At 41.3% G+C, this 21,097-nt stretch overlaps 1 protein-coding gene across 1 annotated transcript in view; it reads left to right on the top strand.

Moving 5' to 3' along the window:
* MCCC2 (methylcrotonyl-CoA carboxylase subunit 2) overlaps positions 1–20,891 on the top strand; it is a 208,250-nt gene extending 187,359 nt beyond the window's left edge. Inside the window, exon 17 of the mRNA XM_068106084.2 lies at positions 20,321–20,891. Within this exon, the coding sequence (XP_067962185.2) occupies positions 20,321–20,438 (118 nt within the window). The 3' untranslated portion in view covers positions 20,439–20,891. The remainder of the gene's footprint in view (positions 1–20,320) is intronic.
* Positions 20,892–21,097: the final 206 nt, after the last annotated feature.

The following is a 21,097-nucleotide window of genomic DNA, read 5'->3' as shown; positions in this document are numbered from 1 at the left end:
AGCTCAACAAGATCATCTTTCATTTTATCACTATCATCCATGGAATCCAGGTTGAAAATAAATGGATCCCGTATCCATCTCTGTGCAATATAAACCTCTCCATGGTGGAAGTATCCTTGGAATGACTGAATCAGCACCTACAAATGTTCTTTCACTTCAGTCACGATGGATAGTTTTTTTTTCTGCATTGGCAGCCTCATCAGGTTTAGGAAAGTTTGCAAAATTTCCATTCTCAATGCGCTTCATCCAAATTGGAAGTGTTTGGGTGAAGGCAGACACCTTTTCCCTGGCAGTGATCCTGTTCATCCCTGTTCCTTGGATGCAGGTGTTCAAACCGTTGAGGTGTGTGAATATATCTGCCAGGTATGTATGCCAGGGACAAAATGAACTCCCTATTTTCAAAGTGGTCAGCAATGTCACTGTCTTTCTTTCTAAGAAACTGCTTGATTTCTTCGTGCAGTTTGAAGACACGGAAAGCCATCTCACTTTCGTGTGGAAAAGAAGAACACTATGTTCAGCTCCAATTTCTTCACAAAAAACTTTGAAGAGACGGTGATTCAGGGCTCGTCCTCTGATAAAATTTTCTGCACTCACAGCAAGTGACAAAACATTCTTCAGGTGTTCTGGCAGCGTCTTTGTGGCAAGTGCATGAGGATGCAACACACAGTGCCATGGGGCATCTTCTTCTTCACAAGGGTAGCAAAGCCTGATTTGTTTCCTCGCATGGCGGGAGCTCCATCAGTGCAAAGTGACCCACAAACGTTGAGAGTCATCCCATGCTTCAAGAAGAAATCCTTCACGAGATTGAACACATCGATTGCTTTTGTGGTTGAGGTCAGCTGTTCACAAAACAAGAATTCTTCCATCACTTCTTTCTCCTTCACGTACCGCACAAATACCAACAACTGGCTACAAAAACTGACGTTAGTCGACTCATCTAACTGAAGACTCACTTTGACAGGACTAGCTTTGATGTCTGCGCTCACCTGCTGCAAGATATCTCTACTCATGTCACCTATCCTGAAACGGATAATGTTTGATAAGGGCACCTGTTGAAGTTTATTTTGTGCCTCGGTCCCTAACACTACTTTTTGTAGTCCCCAACACTATTTTGGGGTGGTGTGTCTTGTACTCCCAGCTTGGAGGTTTTGTACCCCTGGTTAAGAACCTATGCTTTAGACCCCTTAGACCTTTTAATCCCTCTAGACCTTTACAGACCTTTGCCCTGTAGACCATTTTCACCTTTCATTTGCAACAATGACCTTTCACTTACTCAATCCTTCCATTTATTTGCCCCAGAAAACAAGTCCTAACGAGGATCTGAAATCTCAGATTGCTCTTTCTAGTTGTAGCAAGTGGCTTTCTTTTGGTGGAAAGGGCCCGTTTTTAACAAACTGATTTCATTCCGATAAAGCAAACAGTGAAATGTGCAGTGAACTTTCTTTATTAAAAGAAAAATCGAAATCGATCTGTTGAGCCATTGCAGAGACTTGAACAAAACTCTCTTCTGTGGCTGGTACATTCAGTACTGTGCAAAGAGCACCCTGTCTAACTTCCAAATTCCTGCTGTAACCAGCAGAAGGTAACGCTTCAGCGGCGCAATCATCCAATGATGCTACCCGGCAGCTTGTGCTGAATCTGAACGAAGAAGAGTCAGTACTGTTATGGCTAAATTGGAACTGCAGGTCGAACCTTTTCACACCACCCTGCCTTTGCTATTGAAAAAAAAAATGTAATCAAACCTCAGACCTTCAGTAAAAAAAATATAGGATTGCACCAACAATGGTTCCACCAACAATTAAAAAATTAAAACAGCTGTCCACCACCATATCTTATCTTCCCCCATCCAAAACCTTGATCTTTTCTACCCCCGTTAATTCACCCCAGATTCACTTTTTTGAAATACCGACTTCTTTCCTGGAAGTCCTAGCAGTGTGATTGTGATTTTTACCTCTCCCACTCCCTTCCCATGTGATCCCCCCCCCCCCCCATTCCCATGCCTCCTCCCCCCAAGCCCTCTCCCTCCCACAGATCTCCCGATGTCCCTGCTCTCCATCTTGTCTCCCGCTCCCTTTATCATATGTTTTATGTGTCAGTTTGTCTTTTTGTGATCAATGTTAGTTCTTACACGAGCCACGACCTTGTATACAAAAAAAAAACATTCATAACTTTTTCCTGACCCGCATTGCAGAGACGTGAATGATTTTTCGGCATTTTCAAGTTGTCGACGAGAGACAAATAGAGACACCACTGCATATAGCATCATGAGATGCTCTGGAAAAGTCTCAGGAATGCAAATATTCACATCACAGCACCCGCGACTAAGGGTTCTGGAAGTCTGAATACTGGCAAGATTTTTAAATTAAATGCTATTTCTCACTTCTGGTATGTTTTCTATATAATTAATAGTTTGAGTAATGCACATTAATAATTGCAGAAGGGATAAAAGGGTACCAGTAATAAGCATACAATTACTCTTTAGTTTGCCATTAATGTACTGCAATGCACAGAATACAAATTGCACTAACGATCATCACTTGGGTGGCAAGTCATACTGCCTCTTACATCTTGGTAAACGTGTTGCCTCCCAGCTATGTGGATATGAATCACCCGCTTGGTATTATTTATTTATTTTATTTCTGAAACACTGTTGCGGGCAATTCATTTATGGGAATTATTTCACTGTTTTGTCTCGGAGGAATACTCATGGTCCCAGTATTGTTTTTAGATGATGTGTCGGCTTCTGCACGACACTCCTGATACCATTGTAGAGTATGGGTCTTTCAAAATGACGTAATCCGCCCCAGAATGTTTGGCACGCATGCACAGAAATCTCGGGAAATTGTGATCTTCGGGACATGTGAACTTCTATCCTGCATGCACGATGGTGTTTGTTACTTAAAATATCGTGTTCTCAACTAGGCCAAAAATATTTGGAAAAGTACATGAGAAACTGCTGGTGTGTGCCTCTGGGTTGGAGGGAAACGCCAAATCTAGTATGGTGCTTGTCCGATTGACTCAGTCCCACCATTTTCTTAAACCAAATGGTGTAGTGTCCTTGATCTTCAGTATTTATTATGATTCGTTCTCCATCCCAGTCAAGTTGACCTCTTTTAGCCATTCCAAAGAGCCTTCTTTGTCTATCCCCAATATCTGTCCAACTCTTTTTTTTTTATACCTTCCTACTATTTTATCGTTTTTCCAGTTGTTGGTGTATATTTATTGATATTTCATTTGATATTTTTATTTTGTTTTGTTTTTTTGCAATTGTTGGGGCTGTACCCGTTGGTGATTCGGTTTCTTGTATGACACCTATTCACACCGGTCTTTGCCAATTATTTTCCTAGGTGGGTTAGGGATACCTTCTCTGGTTTGTTGTCTTCCCGTTGGCTTACAAATTGGATCCGGTAGTCTGTTGCACTTTTCATGTATTTGACCAATCCTACAGTTGCCATTTTGTGCACTTGGTTGGGCTCCATCAGGCCGCTACCTCCTTCTCGTCTCGGCAGGTACATTCTCCGAATGCATTGATTTTTGTAAACCATTTTGTGGATGGTGAGGAGTTTTCTTGTTATGATATCTAGTTTATTTATTTCTGATTGTGGGAAGTTTGTTATTCCACAGCTGTACTGGAATACTGGTATTACAAGTTGGTGTATGGCTTTGATTTTGTTCCTTAGAGAAAGGTATGTTTTCAGGATCAGCCTCGTTCTACATAGATATTCTTTGGTAATTGTTTTGTACATTTGTTTGTGACATATTTGGTGGCCCTCTTCTACTCTGAGGTATTTGTATGATGCTTCCTTGTCTACCTCCTGTATTGTTTTATTTAGGTCGATTTTTATGTTATCAATTTTTGTTGGTCTACACTGTATGAATATGCACTTGGCACACGTTTCCAGGCCAAATTCCATTTGAATGTCGTTGAAGTACTGTTTCCCTAATTTGAGTTGTTTTGCCTATTTTTCGTCATTTTGTGCAAACAGTTTTAGATCATCTATGTACAGTAGATGTGTCACATTTTTTGTCTCTTTTGACGTTCTCTTATTTGATGTCAGGGTGTATCCATGTCGTTGCTCATTCATGAAGTTGCTCAGTGGGTCCAGGGCCAGGAAAAACAGGAGGGGTGAATGGCTGTCTCCCTGGCAGATTTCTCGATGTATCTTCACTCCTGGTATTTTGATCTATCTTTCCGAATGCTGTAATATCAATGTGATATTCCAAAGCTCCATTGCTTTCTCGATCAGTTTGATTATTTGGGCTTGATCTTGTACAATTGCATGCAATTTAGCATCCTTTAATGTGGGACACCATCAAAAGTTTTTTTTAATAGCCTATCATTGCTGTGGACAATTTGTTTCTTCTCGTATTGCAATTTTAAAGAATGGCCTTGTTTAGTAGTTGGTGGTCTATTGTTCCGTAGTATCCTTCCGTAGTATCTTACATCCCATCTGCTCTGCCTCTCGGCCTCCTTCTTGTGTTAGGTGTTGTGTGTGTGTGTGTGTGTGTGTGTGTGTGTGCGTGTGTGCGTGTGTGTGTGTGTGTGTGTGTGTGTGTGTGTGTGTGCATGTTGTTGGTTGCTATCTACATATGTGGGCTTCACAAGGTGGAACGGAGTGCTCCAAGGTCTTAAAGCATCCAGCTTCATGTGTGTGTGTGTGTGTGTGTGCGCGCGTGCAAGTTGCTGTTGTTGGTTGAGCCATCTACACACGTGGGTGGGTTTTAGGTGTGTTCGTGTTTAACTTTATTCATACTAGCGGCCATTCCCACCAGGCAGGAGTACCCGTCTCTGCCCAGGCAATGTGCTGCAGCGCATTATTGAGAATGCACTTTGTACTTTTTACCATTGTTGCAATTTTTGTTATTGATCACAACATATCATAAGATAAAGGAAGATGATCTGTAATACTGATTACCACCAAAGGTAGTTCCACTTCTGATGCCACATTTAGCCACATTTGTATATATAGCGACATGTAATATATATATATATATATATATATATAGCCACATTTGCGTCTGCTCCATTACATATACAGTCACGTGAAAAAGTAAGTACACCCCATGTAAAGTTTTGACTTTTTCAACATATTTCAACATACAGCTATTTGATCTTCATTTCAACAATATTGACAGATAAAGGTGATATAATATAACAAATATCATGAAACATTTACATTTTGTAGTCCATCATCTCGATGGGATTTCGATGACATCTCGATGGGATTTAGATCCTGGCTTTGACTTGGCCAATCCAGAACCCTCCATTTCTTTCTTTTCAGCCATTCCTTGGTGGATTTACTGGTATGTTTAGGGTCATTGTCATGTTGCAAGATCCACCTTCGGTTGAGCTTCAACTCTCCGCCAGATGGCCTCACATTATCCTCAAGCACCCTCTGGCACAATGAAGAATTCATAGTGGATTCTATGATGGTGAGCTGCCCAGGCCCTGATGCAGCAAAGCTGCCCCAACCATAATATTTCCACCACCGTGTTTTATAGTTGGTATCAGGTTCTTGTGGTCAAATGCTGTCTTTGGTTTTTGCCAAACATGTCTTCTGGTACTGTGACCAAATAGCTCTACCTTTGACTCATCTGTCCAGAGCACATTGTTCCAAAAGTGCTGGTCTTTGCCTCGGTGTTCATTGGCAAACTTTAGTCTTGCTCTGATGTTCTTTCTGGACAGCAAAGGTTTCCTCCTGGCACACCTCCCATGTAGATCAAATTTGTGCAGCCTCTTTCTCATGGTGGACTCGTGCACTTTGACATCAACAGTGGCAAGACCTACCTGTAGGTCCCGTGATGACATTCTGGGGTTCTTATAGACTTCTTTCAGAATCTTGCGGTCTGCTCTCGGGCTGAACTTGCTGGGGCGGCCTGGCCTGAACAAGTTGGCAGTTGTTTGGAATCTTCTCCACTTGTCGATGATCTTCCGGACAGTCGAATGATTGATTTCAAATTGTTTGGAGATCTTTTTAAATCCCTTCCCAGACTCATAGGCATCTATAACCTTCTTTCTGAAGGCCTCAGTGGGCCTAAATGGAGCAAATTCTGAAGGCCCAAATGGAGCATGGTGACGCCGCACACTTCAACAACAAAGAGCAAACCAAACTAAATGTCTGAGGTTTAAATAAGACATTCCTCCAAGATCCTCTCTAATGATGTTCTAATCATTTGCACCTGAGCTGATGCACCTGATTCTAATTTTAGGTATTTGAAGTAGTGATAAATGTAGGGGTGTACTTACTTTTTCCACATGCGAAATTTGCATTTATGTTTATTTAAATTATACAATAGACTACAAAATGTAAATGTTTCGTGATGTTTGTTATATTATATCACCTTTATCTATCAATATTGTTGAAATGAAGATCAAATAGCCATATGTTGAAATATGTTGAGAAAGTCAAAACTTTACATGATGTGTACTTACTTTTTCACGTGACTGTAGATATCCACTGCCGCCACTCACTTGTGTGAACAGGAAATGGTAGGAACTCGACACCTCTCATCTACGGGTATATTCTATATTTTTGTGAGTCTGATTTGCATGCAGGAACATGCAGGAGAACAAATTTGAAATTGCCACTTTTGCGTTTAAGTGCTTCTTGCAGGAGATGTTGCATGGTCTGTGGCTCAGTTCCACATTCGCAAGTTGTCGGACTGGTTGTATATCCCCATTTGTTTTGTGACACCTTTGAACGACGTACACCAGTCCTAAGTCTGTTAAGGCACTTCCTTGTTATCCGGGTGCAATTAGCTCCTGGGGGGAGGCTTTCGTCAGGTAGAATTTCCATCGCTGGGGGTTGTTCGAGACTGGCAAGCCTGTCTTTCCACAAAGCGATGCGGGCTTCAAATGGAGTTGATTGTAATGAAACGACACTGTTCATGAAGCTCTTCCTTGACTTTAGGCAGCTGAGTGTAGGTGTATGACCATGCAGAGAGTGCCTCTCATCTGATGTTTGACGGAGTCGCTCTTTTTTGCTGGCTACCGTTCTTCTTATATCAGGGGGAGCTATACCCGCCAAGATGTATAGGCTGCTGAAAATTATGTTTAAGTGCTGAAAATTACGTTCAAAAGACTATTTGACTTCCAGATTTTTTGGCAGGTTAAAAGTGCCCCAGTTAGTAAAAGTGAGTCGTTGAAAACGCAAAAACAGCGCATGCGTGAAAGGCCTCGCTGTCATTCATGTCATTTTGAAAGTCCCATGAATGAATGAATGAATGAATGATCGTTTTAAGGCCATTTTCCCCGCTAGAGCGGGGGTTAGCCTTGCGGGCCCCATGACAATCATGGTTCCCTGTTTGAGGCAATGTTTTTATGGCCGGATGCCCTTCCTGACACCAACCCTTTGTCACGCTCTTACGATGCGCAGAGATACGGTGTACCTATTCTAAACCGGGGTACACACCGGGATCATTCACCCCAGCAAGCTGGTACTCAATTTGCCGACCTCGGAAGGATGACAGGCTGAGTCAACCACCCTGGCGTTAATTCAGCGATCGATCGGGATTCGAACCCAGGATCCGAGGATCCCAAGCCGGCACCCTCACCGCTAAGCCAACACCAGGACTTTGAAAGTCCCATATTGCACCAAAATCTATTTATTTTCCTTTTCTCACATGGCTGTTTTCTTCTCATCAACATGACAGACACACAAACAGACACTACTGATTAACTAACGCAGTGAGTCTTCATACCCTGGGGAGATTGGTTCAGGCTGCCACAAAGCCAATGTGGACATTACAAGAAATATTTCCTCCTGTTTTGTTCTGTGGACTTGATCTATTTAAATTCTTTGCCAAGAATGTGACACTAAGAACCGTGTTATTTGTAGCCTGAGAGGAAAACCTTAAAGGGGTAATTGCAATATTCTTGTGACAACTCATTTACTGGAAGTGTGAATGCATTCCATACAAGCAAAGGAATTTTTTTTCATTACACAGTCACGTTAATGGGATATTTAAATTTGGAGCCACTACCTCCCCTCTCCTCATCGCTCAGTTACACTCAATGCTCGTGATTGAATCTCCCTGCTTCCCCAGTAACATAGTTGAATTGTTTCCACGACAACAGTGCCTTACCTCAGGAAATTAATGAAATTTACGAAAGATAGAAATATTTTGTGGAGATGTTTATGGTCAGTGGGCAAAGCGTACTCAGCAATCAAACTCCAGCAGCGTGCGTTCTGTTCAAATGTTGCTTCACCCAATCATTCCCTTCAATTTATCAGATTTTAGTAAATAAATATGGCACGAAATATTCCATCTAAATGTTGTGAGAAATAGTAAAATTACTGAAAGCAAAGTCAATCCCACAAGCACAAGCTTGTTATCCTGCGCTCGCGAAGCGAAAAGCGGGGTTAAGCATTCAGTTGTGTACGTGTGTCGTGTGCCGTACTGGTGCCGTGTCTGCATTTTAAAAATTCATTTTCTCAGAAACTGTTGGTCCAATGGCATGAAATGTTCACCATAGGAGCGCCTCTTCCTGTAGAATATTTTAATGATTATTATGACGCCATAGGTCACGTGGTACAGGTGCCATCTTGGAAAAAACGAAAAATGTTGCACCTCTATATCTCCAAAACCGCTGCATGGAAAAAATTGAAACATGGCTCATTGTAAAGAACTCCATATGCGGAATAGGTGTTGTTAACGATGACGTCATTGGTGCCATAATGATGACGTCATAATTCGACAGGGACAACGCTTGGTCTGATCAGTTTGAAATGTGTTGAGCGTGATCTATGCAACAATTATATTAGAGAATATAAATTTATGATGTCATCGCTCACGTGGTCTGGCAGCCATATTGGATCAAAGAAAAAAATGTAAAAAAACAGAAGAGTTGGCTCGCAACAAGTTGACTGCGCAGGGTAAGTATTCTATGAATAACATCTAGTTTATGACATACACTGCAGGATTTGTAAAAGGCCCTCGAAAGATTTCTCGTTTTGATTGTTTTTATTCATATTAAGTGGTCGTTGGGGTTTTGTACTGTGGGTATCGGAGAAGAAACTACAGATCGAGTTCACTTAACATTGCACATGTAAAGGGGTGCAATACTTTTGGGAAAACTATTTTGAAAAATGGTGGAGAACGGAACAACATAGGAGTGCGCAGAGTCTGGTACTTAGTGGGAGTCTGGAGAAGAGAGGGAAAGTGGAAGACTCAGTGCAGTCTGTTCAGACTTGCTTGTTCTCAGCACTGTCCCTGCAGTTTAGACTTTTTAGCTGACACTGTATTTTTGTGAAAGTACCTTATTTGGATGAGGTGCAAATTACAAAGACAGGTCATTTAAACAATTGCAACATTCAGCAATAAGTAGGTTGTTATGGAACTCTTACAGAAGACCTTGTACTCGTGCAGACTGTAAGGGGAATGTGAACTGGGACATAATTACCCTGCGCTCGCGAAGCGAAAAGCGGGGTTAAGCAATCGGGGGCGTACATGTGACGTATGTGTGCCGTGTGCCGTGTCTGCATTTTTAAAATTCATTTTCTCGGCAACCATTGGTCCGATTGACATTAAATTTACTGTAGGAGCGCCTCTGTCTGTAGATTTTTTTGCTGATAATTATGACATCATAGGTCACGTGGTATGGACGCCATCTTGGAAAAACGTTACATCTCTATATCTCCCAAGCCGCTTAATGGAAAAAATTGAAACAGGGTTCATTGTCAAGTACACCCCATGGGGAATAGGATATGTTAATGATGATGTCATAGGTGCCTCCATTATGACGACATAATTCGACAAGTACAATGCTTGATCTGATCAGTATAGAAAGAAGAAGAACCACCTTTAGAGGCCATTTTCCCCCGCAGAGCAGGGGTTGGCCTTTTTTTGGGCACCGTGGTCCCCTTTTTGAAGCAATGTTTTATGGCCGGATGCCCTTCCTGCCGCCAACCCTGTTAGTCGCCTCTTGCAACACACAGGGAATTACCAGTGAACTGGTACTCAATTTGCCGACCTCGGAAGGATGACAGGCTGAGTCAACCCCCCTGGTGTTAATTCAGCGATCCACCGGGATTCGAACCCAGGATCCTAGGATCCCAAGCCAGCACCCTAACCGCTAAGCCAACACCAGGCTCTTGGATCTTTCAGATCTGATCAGTATGAAAAAAAAAAACTGAAACATTTTGTATCCCAAACAAGTCCTTTTTAAGACTGCACAGGGTAAGTATTCTATGAATACGATCTACTTTCTCAATGCTATTCTTGGCCAACAATATTACGTGCCAACACATTGACACTTTCGTCGCAACTTTGTACGTGGAAATGTGTTTATATTGCAACAGTTGCGGGATTCCAACCATACCGACGAACCGCCAGATGGGTAGGGGATGAGCGGTCGCCTCATCCGCCCATAATCTGCGTGCAGGTCGGTGGTTTAAGAACCACGCTCCGTTCCGAATCTGCCCTCCCGAATCTGGCCGAGCAATGCTGGAGGACAGTTTAGTTTTGACTGATGAGGCCTTAACAAGCCAATTCCCAAATGTTTCCACTTACGGGTTTTCTTACTCAGTGAACAAAATGTCTTTGGAGAGTCCACCCAATAGCCACGGAGCAGGTTCTCATAAACAGGATTTTATTAAAAGGAGAAATGGGGTGGGAGAGAAGAGAACACAGCTACAAACGTCGAAATAAGGCAGTGCAATGAATGTTAAAATAAATCCCTCCCACACAGTGTCAACGAGAACTTAATTATTTGCGCTTATGAGCCTCTCTCTCATACGGGAATACGGGACACAGCATGAGGTTGACAAGACTGACTAGAGAGACTGGTGGAACCCATCCGCGATGTAATTGTCAACGGATCTCAACACCACAGTGGGACCTGATCTCCACCAAGCTATTTCCTCCGAATAGAGTTTATGCATATTGATAAACTTATTACCTCCGCCACCAAAGGTGGATGGAGGTTATGTTTTCACCCCTGTCTGTTTGTTTGTTTTTGAACAAAATATCTCAAATGTGGATGGATTCGGACGAAATTTGGCAGAGATGTAGCGTATGTGACAAGAACGAAATGATTCGATTTTGATGAAGATCCAGATTCGGATCCGGTTACTATAATTTTTTAAGTGATTCTTCACCATTGGGAGATAGGGCCAAAAACTATACATAGCGGGTTATCTCAAAAGGTTATGGACAAATTTGGAAGAAAATTCGTGGACCGTTTGGGTGTCTGATAAAGACAAATAGATTCGATTTTGGTAAAGATCTGAATATGGATTCGGATATGGTAATTATTTAAATTTTTGACGAAATTTAGATTCTTCCTCCCCATTGGAAGATATGGCAGTAGAGGAATAATGGGGGTTCTGGGACACAACATTTAACATTGAAGTCAATGGGAAAAACTTATTGACTCACACCCCATCTCTCATTAAATTACACCATTTTTCTCCCGCTTTCAACTAAGCTCATTTACCAACTACTAAAACACATTAAATTTAGCATTGAAGTCAATGGGGAAAAAGGAAAAAACGTATTGACTCACAACCCCTCTCTTGAAAAATTACACCCTTTTTCTCCATCTTTTAACTTATTAACTCTCACCATAACTTATTAACTTATTAACTCTCACCATAAGCCTGGTGTTGGCTTTGCGGTTAGGGTGCTGGCTTGGGATCCTAGGATCCTGGGTTTGAATCCCGGTCGATCGCTGAATTAACACCAGGGGGGTTGACTCAGCCTGTCATCCTTCCGAGGTCGGCTAATTGAGTACCATCTTGCTGGGATGAATGATCCCGGTGTGTACCCCGATTTAGAATAGGTACACCGTATCCCTGCGCATCGTAAGAGGCGACCAAGGGTTGGCGTCAGGAAGGGCATCCGGCCATAAAAACATTGCCTCAAACAGGGAGCCATGATTGTCATGGGGCCCGCAAGGCTAACCCCTGCTCTAGCAGGGAAAATGGCCTTAAAACGATCATTCATTCATTCATTCATTCATAACGAGTATAATGAAAAATGGGGAGAGTTAATAAGTTAAAATAGGGAGAAAAAGGGTGTAATTTTTCAAGAGAGGGGTTGTGAGTCAATAAGTTTTTTCCTTTTTCCCCATTGACTTCAATGTTAAATTCAATGTGTTTTCGTAGTTGGTAAATGAGCTTAGTTGAAAGAGGGAGAAAAATGGTGTAATTTAATGAGAGTTGGGGTGTGAGTCAATAAGTTTTTCCCTTTTTCTCCATTGACTCCAATGTTAAATGTTGTGTGTCCCAGAACCCTTATTATTCCTCTACTTATGGCCACCCAGGCGGAGGTAGGTATGCTCTCTACTGAGTGCCGTTCTAGTTCATATTTGTAATTTGAAGAAAATCAATCACATGAATATACGAGTATCTATATATATATCTGTGCAGCGTCTGTCCTGTCCTGTGTTGTGTTGTGTTGTGTTGTCTTGTCACTGACCTACTTTCTCAAACTTTTGTGAAATCGTACCAAACTTCTGGTATGCACATATCTCTCCCGTCGGTATGTCCTACGGGTATTTTTTTTGAAAATTTTTCCATTTATTTTTATTTTTTGGGGGGGAATTTTTTTGGGGAAAAAAATTTTTTTTCAGCTTCAATTGTTTATAAAATGTGATATCACGTATATTACAAATACATTTGTGCAAAATAATTGTTTGAATTATGATTGGTTTAAACCATGATAAAACGGCAACTCGGGCACAGTCATTTATCTATATATCTACATATCTGGGCAGTGTCTGTGTTCTCACTTAACGACTCCCTCAAACTTTTGTTTCCGTGGTTGTGAAGTGTTTTTAATAACGTTGTGGTGGTTTTGAATCGCGTGGTGGTGAGGTATTTTGAATTATGTGGTGGTGAGGTGTTTTAAATGACGTGGTGGTGAGGTGTTTTTAAATCACATGGTGGTGAGGTGTTTTTAAATCACATGGTGGTGAGGTGTTTTGATTTACATGGTGGTGAGGTATTTATAATTATGTGGTGGTGAGGTGTTTTGATTTACGTGGTGGTGAGGTATTTATAATTACGTGGTGGTGAGGTGTTTTGAATAACGTGGTGGTGAGGTGTTTTGAATTTCTTGGTGGTGAGGTGTTTTTAAATGACGTGGTGGTGAGGTGTTTTTAATTTCGTGGCTGTGAGGTGTTTTTTTTACGTGTTTTATGGCTGTGAGGTGTTTTTAATTTTGTGGTGGTGAGGTGTTTTGAATAACGTGGTGGTGAGGTGTTTTGAATTTCTTGGTGGTGAGGTGTTTTTAAATGACGTGGTGGTGAGGTGTTTTTAATTTCGTGGCTGTGAGGTGTTTTCCTTACGTGTTTTATGGCTGTGAGGTGTTTTTATTACGTGTTTTATGGCTGTGAGGTGTTTTTATTACGTGTTTTATGGCTGTGAGGTGTTTTTATTATGTGTTTTATGGCTGTGAGGTGTTTTTATTACGTGTTTTATGGCTGTGAGGTGTTTTTAATTTTGTGGTGGTGAGGTGTTTTTATTACGTGTTTTATGGCTGAGGTGTTTTTAATTTCGTGGTGGTGAGGTATTTTTATTATGTGTTTTATGGCTGTGAGGTGTTTTTATTACGTGTTTGATGGCTGTGACGTGTTTTTAATTTTGTGGTGGTGAGGTGTTTTTATTACGTGTTTTATGGCTGTGAGGTGTTTTTATTACGTGTTTTATGGCTGTGAGGTGTTTTTAATTTTGTGGTGGTGAGGTGTTTTTATTACGTGTTTGATGGCTGTGACGTGTTTTTAATTTCGTGGTGGTGAGGTGTTTTTATTACGTGCTTTATGGCTGTGAGGTGTTTTTAATTTTGTGGTGGTGAGGTGTTTTTATTACGTGTTTGATGGCTGTGACGTGTTTTTAATTTCGTGGTGGTGAGGTGTTTTTATTACGTGTTTTATGGCTGTGAGGTGTTTTTATTATGTGTTTGATGGCTGTGACGTGTTTTTAATTTTGTGGTGGTGTGTTTTTATTACGTGTTTTATGGCTGTGAGGTGTTTTTATTACGTATTTGATGGCTGTGAGGTGTTTTTATTACATGTTTGATGGATGTGAGGTGTTTTCAATTTCGTGGTGGTGAGGTGTTTTGAATTACTTGGTGGTGAGGTGTTTTGAATTACTTGGTGGTGAGGTGTTTTGAATTACTTGGTGGTGAGGTGTTTTGAATTACTTGGTGGTGAGGTGTTTTGAATTACTTGGTGGTGAGGTGTTTTGAATTACGTGGTGGTGAGGTGTTTTGAATTACGTGGTGGTGAGGTGTAATCGTCCCAAACTTCCAGTCTGCACCTACCCCTCCCCTATGTGTGTGCTGAGGGGTTCTTTCTTGAAAAAAAAACATTCAACCTCAATCTTCAACCTAAATTGCCTATAAAAATGTAATATCACAAACACAACAAATACATTTGTGCAAAGTAATTGTTTGTATTATGATTGGTGTGAATCATGACAACACAGCAACTCAGGTACAGTCATTATCCTCATCTAAAATAAGCCCGTTCCTCAGTAACGACGCTTGGTGAGGCGAGCGTAGCGAGCCGAGCCAAGCTTATATATATATATATATATATATATATATATATATATATATATATATATGTATGTATGTATGTATGTATGTATGTATGTATGTATGTATGTATCTATGTATATATATATATATATACATTGTTGTGGATATGAGAATTGTTTTTTTTTTATTGTTGTGTAATGAATTGTGGTAAAATGTCACCCTCCTTCCTGCAATTGTTGTTGTATAAAGATCAAAGGGCGTTCCCGTAGTTAATTCCATAAAGCATACATGAAGGACACCATATATCCCTGTTCAGTAGTTATATCCTTATTATGTGTATTAGTGTAAGGCTGTGTCTTCCATTAATTAAATACTCCATTGCACTGCATTAAATAAGAGTAGATCCCCTTTCCCTTCACATACCCCTTCCAACAAATTGCCAACTGTTCCCTCCGCGACTCCATTCGCCATGTGCTCCGGCTCGTAGAGGAAGGGCGGGTCTCCACCTCGTCATAGAGGGGAGGAGGGAGCCAGCCCCGAACAACCAACCAAGCACGAGGGGTTTGGTTTGAGAGGGCGGAGGAAGAGCGAGCGGGGAGGTTCGAAAAGGTTCAAGGGTGGGGCTATATATAACCCGCAGAAGACGCCCCCACCTCAGACGAGTCCTGAAAAAAGCACGCGACGTCCACACAGCGGCACGAGCAGACGATTGAGGCAGCAGATGAGTTCGGAGAAGTGCGAGAGAAGCGCGGGGAAGCCTTGACAGAAGTGAGAAACAAGAAGTGCAACGAAAGAGTTGCGCCCCACCAGTAGTCTTGGCTCCACCAGCAGTTGACTCCACCAGGCCGCTTCGACCCGTTACCCCGCGGGAACCAGATTGCGGTGGCATCGGTGGCCGTCGAGGTCCAGCCCGACGTCCCGTGCGGGATCAAGCCCGAACCATCTGCCACAGCTGAACCTTCCCATTCCTCCTTCCAGCATTCATTCCTGCCATTCCATCCTTCTTGTGTACGTGAGTTTGTTTTGTTTGTCTTGTCCCAGGGAATAAGTTAAGCTTGTATAGTTAAGCTAGTATTTTCACTGTGTCACCTGCTTTTTCCATTTTCCCTGTATATAACCTTGACTGCTCCTTTTGCTTTAGTGTGTGTAAATAATAAATCCTGTTATTCTTCTGTACGTCTTCTTCTTCCTCTTTACGTTCGGTCGCTTTAGAGGTTTCCATATTGAATATCTGTGGCGCGATTTTGGCCAACGTCCAGGAATTGGGTTAGTCGGGGTAACTGTTAGGGCCGCGGCGCCATCCGCTCGGCAAAACAACATCCTATCCGCGGTCCGTAACAATATATATATATATATATATATATATATATATATATATATATATATATATACACATACATACATACATACATACATACATACATACATATATATATATATATATATATATATATATATATATATATATATATATATATATATATATTGGTGCTACTCATGTTGATAGATTTGCTTCACAAGTGCAAGACTTTGGCACTTCATAAAGTGTGCACATGTTTGCTGAGTTTTTGCATTTAAGTGGAGTTATTTACAGGAGAGTTCATTTAAAATTTCATATTTGTTGATTTGAAAGGTCGATGGAAAGTGTCCTTTAACTAATCTTAACACCATGATATATTTATTGGACTTTACTGCATAACATTATTCACAATCAGCGAATTGAAAGTTGTTTGAACATTCACCGAAACAGACTTTGGAAGATTAGGACAAAATGCCTCGACGTGGACACCCTCAGCGTGACAGAGTTGATTAAATGGACAAAACAACGAACTGAGCATCATCTTTGGTTCTGGCATTATGATGTCTCTTCATGATGTTTGCCTTACAACCGAAGCTGCTATAAATTCCACGATTGTGACATTCGGTTGTTGCTGCAGTAACAATGGCATGGTGTGGCGTTCACTGCCCAACCCGCTTCCCATAATCACAGATGTTTCCCATAAAGCTCTGCAATAATTTTAAGGCTCATTCCCTCATGATTTGGCACAAACTAAGCACGTATTTGTCCAGCTCACAACCTGACTCAAATTGAGTGCACAAATTTAACTGAGCATTTTGTTTTGTACGGGGAAAGAACACTCCATGCATCTTACTATAATTCACCAAATATCTGTCTGTTCCCAGGTACCGCAAAAACGGCTGAACCAATCGCAACGAAATTTTGGGTGGGTAATCCTGGGACCCCCTGGAGTAAAATAGGCCAAATTGTTTTTCCAATTTTTTTTTTCCAATTTTTCCAATTTTCCAGTTTTTCCAAACACTATGGAATAATATTTACCGATATGAACAGTGATGTGGCTTTTATTGAAATTCTAAAATACTGTTTAGATTTTGATGATTTGCGTGTGATATGATTTAACGGATGTTTATATGAATATTTTAAAATTTAAAAAGCCTTCAATTTCTGATATTTTGCCTTTTCATTTGGGCCTCACAATTGAAGCCCCGCCCATAGGGCGGGTACCGTTGCTAGTTCTCTTAACTGAGGAAGGAAACGTTGACTTATCACAGCCAAAATACCCATCACCTGTATTGTCGAGAATGGAGCACCTGTTGTTCCGTTTTGGTAGATGATGATTTGTCCTGTAGCAGAATCTCGTATTTTTTTGAGGTTTTAGTTTATTAACACCACAGGAAAAGGGTCGAGCCCAAAAATCAAGAGGGAGATAGATATATATATATATATATATATAATTAATCAAGATGTGAGTGCCACAGATGATTGGCCTGCAGTAAAATAAAGAAGGGGTGAGAGTCTTCAGTGAACTTTTCAGACAAAGTGTTCCAGCTAGCACCGACGATGCAAACTAATGGACTAACGGAAGGGCCTCCCCATATCCCATGCATGGTGTGACTAGTTGGGAACTGGCAGAGAAGGGGACACAAGATTACGGGCCTGATGATGAGGCAGCCTGTGAGAGCGCTACACCCGGATTCTGCCCTCTAGCTTTTTGGCGGCAAGCCTGCGGGAACTCCAACTCAAATAAAATCAATGAAAAGTGGTTTCTTAAAAGCGTGGCTGGCAAACAATGGCTGAATTACACATGCATAACTGTACCCTGTGGAACCAGGAAGGCAACCTGTAAGGGCAGAAAGAACCCCAAAAAACCAGCCGGCAGAGGGTGGACGGAGGTTGTTTTCACCCCTGTTTGTCTGTCTGGTTGTCTGTGAGCATGATATCTCAAAACGTTATTGATGGATTCAGACGAAACCTGGTGGACAGGTTGGGTGGGTGACAAGGATGAATCGATTCGATTTTGGTGAAGATCCGGATCTGGACACAATAATTTTTTAAAGTGATTCTTCAACATTGAGAGGTAGGGTCATGGACTATATATAGCACAATATTTCAAATAGTTGTGGATGGATTCAGATGAAACTTGGTGGACGAGTCGGGAAGGTGACGAGAACAAACCGATTCGATTTTGATTCAGGTCTGGATGCAGATCCGGTCTCTCAGTTTATAGACTGTTCAAGCTGGTGGAGGTATGTGCTGTACTGAGTGCCATTGTTGGTGATTCAATGCTCGTCCAGGGTAAGAGACAATATGGGATTTGTAAACGCTCCAAAATAATAGCCGGCGAAGCCGGTGTTGTGAATGAACGCGTACGTATTATGTTGAAAAACCAGATTTTGCTGGATCCTTTGAGAATTCCAAGCTTTGATGCACCAAATCGCTCAATGGAGGCCGCCATCTTGCGGATGCAGAAGTATGCATAAAATTTTGAGAAAAGGTTCAATAGGAGTTTGTTTCACCCGTCTTTGTTTGATTCACAATCTTATGCACCTCTAATTTGTAATTAAAATACTTTAAGACCAACCTCGTTCCCCGGGCCCGCACGGGCCCTGGTTATCTTCAACGAAAATCGTCACCAAACACCGGAACCAATGAGATTCGAGCATTTGAAAAGATATTTCAAAAAAGCTTTTTACCGCGTTTCGGGGGCTGAAAATGGCGTCAAATATTCTAAAATTGACGAAGAATTATTTTTTAGAAATCTCTCGGCCGCAGGGCATAGTTTTTCACGGCCGGAAATATCCGAAGTTGAGACGGAATTCACCGAATTAATCAAGAAGGAAATTTTATAAATTTTAATCTCATCCAGAATGCAAATGGTGTCATTTTGAACTAGGTACGGTACCTACTGCACCTACCTACTACCAACTACCTAACCTACTGATGCCATAGTGATGGGTAAAATAGTGGCAAGAGGCTTTGGCTTCGCCGGCTCATTGCGGCTTTGCAGTAGAGTACTTGTATAAAAATATAAAAAACACCTTTAGAGGCCATTTTTCCCCGCAAAGCGGGGGTTGGCCTTTTTCGGGCACCGTGGTTGTTGTTGTTTTTTGGTCCCCTTTTTGAAGCAATGTTTTACGGCCGGATGCCCTTCCTGCCACCAACCCTGTTTGTCGCCTTTTACGACAAGCAGGGAATTACCAGTGAACTGGTACTCAATTAGCCGACCTCGAAAGGATGACAGGCTGAGTCAACCCCCCTGGCGTTAATTCAGCGATCGACCGGGTTTCGAACCCAGGATCCTAGGATCCTAAGCTGGCACCCTAGCCGCTAGCCCAACACCAGGGATTACTTGTATATGCAGTAGAGTACTTGTATATGAGCCAAAAATAATAGCACATAGGATGCAATCAAAGTTTAACACCAAATTTGGATTTTAAATGAGAGTGCTAACATGTGTTTTGATATTTCTACATTTCAGGTGTTCATCTGACATTTTACTTGTCAATACAGACATCATCAGGAGTGTTTTTATTTTGGAAAAATTTGAAACGATTTCCAAGAACAGTTTGCTTGGAAAATTACTTTTTACGGCGTAAGCCGTAGGGCAAAGATGTCCAGAACAGTGTTTGTCTTTCCGTATGTATGTATGTCCCTCACAAATGTACACCAATCAGAGCTGAGGATCTGGTCACATGACAGGGATGATGTGATGTGATTACGTCTGTGATGTAATTATGGCGGCTGACTCCACACACCGGCATTTTGATTTATTTGCCGTTTAGGCCAAACATATTGTCTAACCAGTCATATATCACAGTCTCCATGCTCTATCTTTACGTTTTTCATTCATTGTGAAACACAAACAAACCGATTGTTAAAATTATCATCAAATATCGAACGCATCGGCGTTACGGCTCTTCTAATGACACAGTACGTATCGGCCTTAGGCTTCATGCCTTCATGCCTCACCTTCAGGCCGCTTCGGACAAATTAGCCCAGGTTTCTTAATACAGTAGTGTTGTTTTCATAATAATATAGTAAATATAATCAAAACAGTGCAATCGCTTTGTCGTGACTGCAAAGTTACCGAGTTGAAGCGGTGTATGATTCATGGATGACTCGAAACATACAGAATAAGCCAGTGTCTCAATCTCTTCACTTCTGTGGTGACAGACAGCTTAAAGACTTATGGTACTTCAAAAACATTTAATACTTACATTATTTGCATGTCATATTTGCAGGTCCACCCAGGTCATACTATCCTCTTCAACTAAAGTATCGAACAAGGCCCGTCCGGCTACGCCGCTGTTAGACTTTCGGTCTTGTTTATTTTATGAATTGCTTTTCATCGTAAATCTCAATTCCCATGCACTAGCAATTGCAAACATCATTTAGCATTCATTAGCAAATTTATTAGCCTTTTACAAGTCTTTACAATGGTCGTGCATACCGCACGAACCTCTTAACTGCCCAAAAAGCAATATTGATGTTTTATAATGCTGTTGCTCTTTTCTCTATCGCCTTTAAACCCAACAGGCTGTGGGATGATGGCATCATCGACCCTGTGGACACTCGTTTAGTTATTGGCCTCAGTCTGAGTGCCGCTCTCAATGCACATTCACAACCGACTAAATTTGGTGTCTTTCGTATGTAACAAACATGGGGCCTCTTGGTGCACAGTACATCACCAACGTTACATCGAGGACATGTTTGTGGTGTGGAGGGAGGAGTCTGCAGATGAGAGGATATAGTCGGTCAGTTCATCCGCTCTTTTGTAAAGTGGTATCGACATTGATCTGGACCGGAAATGCAACCTGTGTTACTGATTGTCTGTGTTGCTTGAAGAACATCATGATGCGTTTGCTGACAGGCAATACGTCATGAATAATTGTGGCATTTAACAGGTAAGATTTATGATTATGTTGAAAAGTGGAAACAAATTCGATTTTGTATCCAATGTTCATGGTAATGTCCTTTTTTTTTTTTTTTTTTAAGTTGTGATTCACATGAAATCTAATATAGTATTGGAATTTGATGGATTTTTGATCACACAACATCTTGGCATTTCAGAGTTTTTTGTTTTGGTTGATTAAAAATCTGTGGCCAACATGGTACTCCCTTATTCTTACAATCGTCACCATCGACTCCTGTATTCTTTCATTATACAAATTGTCTGTCAACACAGAAGACTTACTAGAAAACAAACAAACCTGGACTCCTCAGAAAAACTGTTTGCCACATTCATCAATAAAGATAAAATATACATGGAGATGAAAAATAACTGTGGCGTTTTCCATCTTATCTTGAGACTTA

Source organism: Myxine glutinosa, chromosome 2 (assembly GCF_964187855.1).
Source record: "Myxine glutinosa chromosome 2, kmMyxGlut1.1, whole genome shotgun sequence".
In the NCBI taxonomy this organism is placed as follows: Eukaryota; Metazoa; Chordata; class Myxini; order Myxiniformes; family Myxinidae; genus Myxine; species Myxine glutinosa.
Note: the sequence above shows the minus strand (reverse complement) of the source record. Positions and strands in the feature narration are given on the sequence as shown.